The sequence below is a fragment of the Penaeus chinensis genome, chromosome 1 (assembly GCF_019202785.1).
Source record: "Penaeus chinensis breed Huanghai No. 1 chromosome 1, ASM1920278v2, whole genome shotgun sequence".
Classification (NCBI taxonomy): domain Eukaryota; kingdom Metazoa; phylum Arthropoda; class Malacostraca; order Decapoda; family Penaeidae; genus Penaeus; species Penaeus chinensis.
In genome coordinates this window covers 21,498,791-21,503,790 of record NC_061819.1, presented here as the reverse complement: position 1 = coordinate 21,503,790, position 5,000 = coordinate 21,498,791, and the positions used below count along the sequence as shown (strand labels likewise).

At 32.8% G+C, this 5,000-nt stretch overlaps 1 protein-coding gene across 3 annotated transcripts in view; it reads left to right on the top strand.

Moving 5' to 3' along the window:
• LOC125027079 (dipeptidase 1-like) overlaps positions 1-5,000 on the top strand; it is a 155,112-nt gene that overhangs the window by 104,407 nt on the left and 45,705 nt on the right. For all 3 annotated transcript variants that reach the window (XM_047615886.1, XM_047615878.1, XM_047615895.1), the window contains 2 exons: positions 3,549-3,699; positions 4,597-4,663. In XM_047615886.1, the coding sequence (XP_047471842.1) occupies positions 3,549-3,699; positions 4,597-4,663 (218 nt within the window). The remainder of the gene's footprint in view (positions 1-3,548; positions 3,700-4,596; positions 4,664-5,000) is intronic.

Sequence of the window (5,000 nt, the reverse complement as noted above, 5' to 3'; positions counted from 1 at the left end):
TTGTAGATTTTACATTAAACATCAAGCTTGTGAATACTACTGAAACATAATCATTTCTTTTGATTGCTTCATTGTTTGAATTATCTATTTAACTTCATTTTCTTAAGTATCAAATTGACAGTGAGCCCATTAGAAACAGATTAATATTGGCTACATAGCTTCAGTATCCCACTACTATAATGATAGTAATAACAATAATAGTAATAATGATAATTATAATAATAATAAAACAACAATAATAATATTAATGACAATAATAATCATAATAGTTAAAATAGGATTCTCATAGATTCGTAACATGATAAACGCATACACTCGCGTAGGTATACACGTGTATACACACAGAAACTCACACGCATACGCATGTGTATGATTATTTAAAACATATGTTATCAATTATAATTAAGTTTTACACCAGAATTAAATTGCTTTAAAGCTACATACATTTAAATAAAGAAACAAAGTTCGCACTTCCTATTGCAAGCGATCTTAGGCGTCAAATGCACGGAGGAATGCACGGACGAGTTGTGGTCGTCGTAGCAGAAATAGTAGTAGTAATATTGCTATTATTAGTATTATCTCTATTATTCCTTTTTGTGTTTACTTTATTATCGTTATGTATATTATTATTGTTATAATCATTACTGTTATTAGAGTCATTTTGCTCATCTGCTGATTAGTATCATCTTTATCGATTATCTTCATTACCATCATTATTCACTATCATAATCATCACTATCAAAAAATGACGTCGAACTATAAATCATCAAAATCAATAAAATAACGTTTTCTTTTTTTTTTTTTTTTTTTTTTTTTTTTTTTCCTTTCTTACAATCCCAACAATTTCAAGATCGGTAATTAAAGTATTTCTAAATCCACAAAAGTTGGATTTGAAGAACTCACATCATTAGCATTTGCAAATAATATGCAATATCATCACTGACAACTTTTGCGAATTTTCTGATAATAATGACATTGCGAGCCAGCTGCTCATTGTATTATTAATTATGTGAAATAACAGCGACATTTGATACAGTCGTTATTTCAGTAATAGATGCATATCTTTGGAATACAATTTCACTTCGATTGCTAGCGGAGGCTGCAATTACTTTGGTGATTATCTGAATAATTTAGATCACGTGGACTGCGTACACTGTCGCTGATGCTTTCAAAATGAGCGCCTTTTTTCGTTATTTTTTGTTGTTTTTCTTTTGTTTTGATTTGCTGTTCTTTTTTTTCCTTTTCTTTTCTTTTCTTTTCGTATCAATTTTTTGTTACTGCTGCTTTGCATTGTCTTTTTATATTTGTTTTGTTGATTGTTTTCTTTTCTCTATTTTCAATTTTCAAGTGATTCGTATATCTAATATGGATGTTAGCATTTGCAATAGATCTCTCGATGAGTTTCCGTTACGCTGTCTGGGATTATATGCATTTCAAATCATTTCTTAATTGCTTGATCTGCGAAGCTCCGTGTGCAAAATACAGAACAAATAATCAAAATTATATTCATACTAGATATATGATGTGTAAAACCAGACGATATAGAGAACACATGATCAAATATGGAACAGACAACATGGGATATATTACGTGTAAAGCATATAATTTATATATCCAATAAAATATGTATCAGGGGATTATAGAAATAGGATTAGCCTAACTTTTTTCACCATGATCAATTACGTAAATCGTATAATACGACCCCGCCCATATAAAAAAAAAAAAAAACTTTGACCTCACTTGCCCTCTGAAGCGTAACAAGAGACAAAGACCCGAGGAAAAATAGAGGTGGGAGGGGTCTGGGGGGGGGGGCATAGGCAAATGTCAATGAGTTTGGATAATTGCAACTTTAACCTGATAGTATGAAGTACAATCGGTGTTGGATTATCTTTAGCTGTCGATTCCCGGGGGGGTTATTTGCCTTTCGCGGAAGCCATTGTGTTTTTAAGAGAACGCCAATGTCAGAGGTCGGAATTTCAGTGATTATGAAGTGAGAGAGTTCTCAGTGTGGGATACATTTTATTTGCAAAGCCAGTTTAAAGTTATTTTAAGATATGATTAGAGTCGATTAACATTCATGACATTGCAACAAGCTCTATTATAAACTACGTAGTCACACACACACACGCACACATGCACACACACACACACAAATACACACACACACACATGCACACGTACACATACATACGCACACATTCACGCATACACACTGCGTATAATCACACACACACAGACATACACACACACATACACATTCACTCACACACACACACATACGCATTCACTCACACACATACATACGCACATACAGACACGCACATACACACACACACGTACACACATATACAAACACTCAAATACACACAAATTTATGGGTGTGTGTGTTGTTGCGAGTGTATATCCATGTGAGTGCGTATACATGTGTCTGTGCACGCACGTCTGCATTTGAGAAAAAAAACAAAATAGAGTATAGTGTACACTGACGTATCGTCCTGAGACCACTTCCTAGACTTCCCTAAAGGTGCAGTTGCTCTTCACTTCACGTTCTCTGGTCCTGTTCAAGCGTTCTTCCACGTGACAGACGCGTTCACCAGCTTCTCCTGAATGTTCATTAAGTATGGAGGACCTTTGTGCAGACGGGAAAAATCACGGTTTCATTTTCTTGTTTTTGACGTATACGTGCTTGCCTACAAAGTCATTTCGCTAAGATATTAGTAAGCTGACGAGGAATAAGCATATGTACAATTTATATTAATATTATTTTTGCTCACACAAATATGCACACACATTATATATGTGCCTATATATATATATATATATATATATATATATATATATATATATATATATATATATATATATATGTATATATATATATGTTTATTTATATATATATACATTTATATAGAAATTGAAATACATATATAAAAATATATATATACACATTAAATTTATATATAAGCACACACACACACACACACACACACATACACATATATATATATATATATATATATATATATATATATATATATATATATATATATATATATATATATATACATATACATATATATATGTATGTGTGTATATATATATATGTATTTATATATGTATATATATGAAAATATATATATACATGTATACACACATATATATATTCATATATATATATATATATATGTATATATATATATATATATATATATATATATATATATGTATATATATATATATATATGTATTTATATGTATATATATACATATATATATGTGTGTGTGTGTGTGTGTGTGTGTGTGTGTATGTGTGTGTGTGTACTAATCTGACTTGTGTTCTTATATATAATCTACTATAATCATATCACATGTGCTATAAAGGAAGTCATAACAGCATCAGGTACTCCTACAGTTTTCTCCAGCAGCGTAAAAGTGTCTCTATGTACACCCGGCACGTAGCCTCCTTTTACGAGCGCAAAGTCAATAATATAAACAACAAAACCTATAATTTCTCCATTTAACTTGAATTTCCTCCTCGTTCGTGGCAGAGATCCTCGAAGAATTCGGATGCGGTCGCGTGGCCAGCCTGTTGGGCGTGGAGGGAGGCCACGGGCTCGGCAGCAGCATGGGCGTGCTGAGGGCGCTGTACGACTTGGGCGTGCGCTATCTGACGCTCACCCACAAGTGCCACACGCCATGGTGAGTGCCTCTCGCAGTAACACAGTTTTCGCTTTTCAATTCCCAGCGACTCTAGAATAGACCCGTCCCGTAGTAGGATGTGATACGTGTTGCATGTGACTTATCTCTCCGCTGCATGATATGAAAAATATATATATTATCCTCTTTATTGCTTCTGGATAATTAATAAATGAATTAATGAATTGTTCACCTCACATTCCGTATTTCAATAACATGACAAAAATTTGCAAACAGAAAGGCGTTCAACTACGATTGAAAATAAATAAAAGGCCATGTTGATTGATCTGTGATATGGCTACTAATAACTGCCAATGCTTTTCAATGATAGAATTTACTATGCGCTGAGGCATGTTATTACATCGTACAATATATGACACAAAAAGAGGGGAAAATAGTGTGTGTGATCTATAACTTGGAACTTTTTAGCATTGTATTGGTGTACAGAGGGTGCATAATCGAAACACGACCATTTGTATGCAAATAAAGTGTACATATTTGGATATGTGTAAACATTGCATATTTGTATATATAAAATATGGCGTGAACCATGGCCTATATGGAATTCAATGAATACGGTTGAAAAAAAAATATTGTGTCCTAATATGATAGTAATCTGTATACTCCAGTCCGGTTATATAAGCTTTCATCTTTTCGATATACCATGCTTTATAAAAAAAAAATATATATATGAATCTGCCGATAAAGTTTATGATATCTCCCTTAATCTCTAATGAAAATACTGCACTCACCTTTTAGTCTCATTTTCACATTGAACATAATATACCATCTTTTCCTACCTAGTTCCATAAAATTAACCTTGCACCGTACCATTTCGTATTTGCGTATGTATCACGCCCTAAGACAAGAGAGATTACCTGCCGTGTTTTCTTTCCTCAGGGCCGAGTGTTCGGAGACGATTAACCACGTGGCACCCAATGCTCCAGGACTCACGCAGTACGGCAAGGTAAACATATAAACAACTGGGTGTTCTGTCTTCTTTATCCTTGTTTCTGTTTCTGTGAGTCCTCCTGTCTATTTTATTGTTGTTTCTCTCTCTATTTGCCTTTATTTCATTTTGTCTTTATTTGCCTTTGTTTTTTTCTCTCTCTGTATGTTTCAGTTTCTCTTCTATCTTTTTTATATATCTAGTGATATACATTACATTGTGTGTGTGTGTGTGTGTGTGTGTGTGTGTGTGTGTGTATGTATATATATATATATATATATATATATATATATATATATATATATATATATATATATATATATATAACACTGTCCTTTCTTTCGATGCAACATCA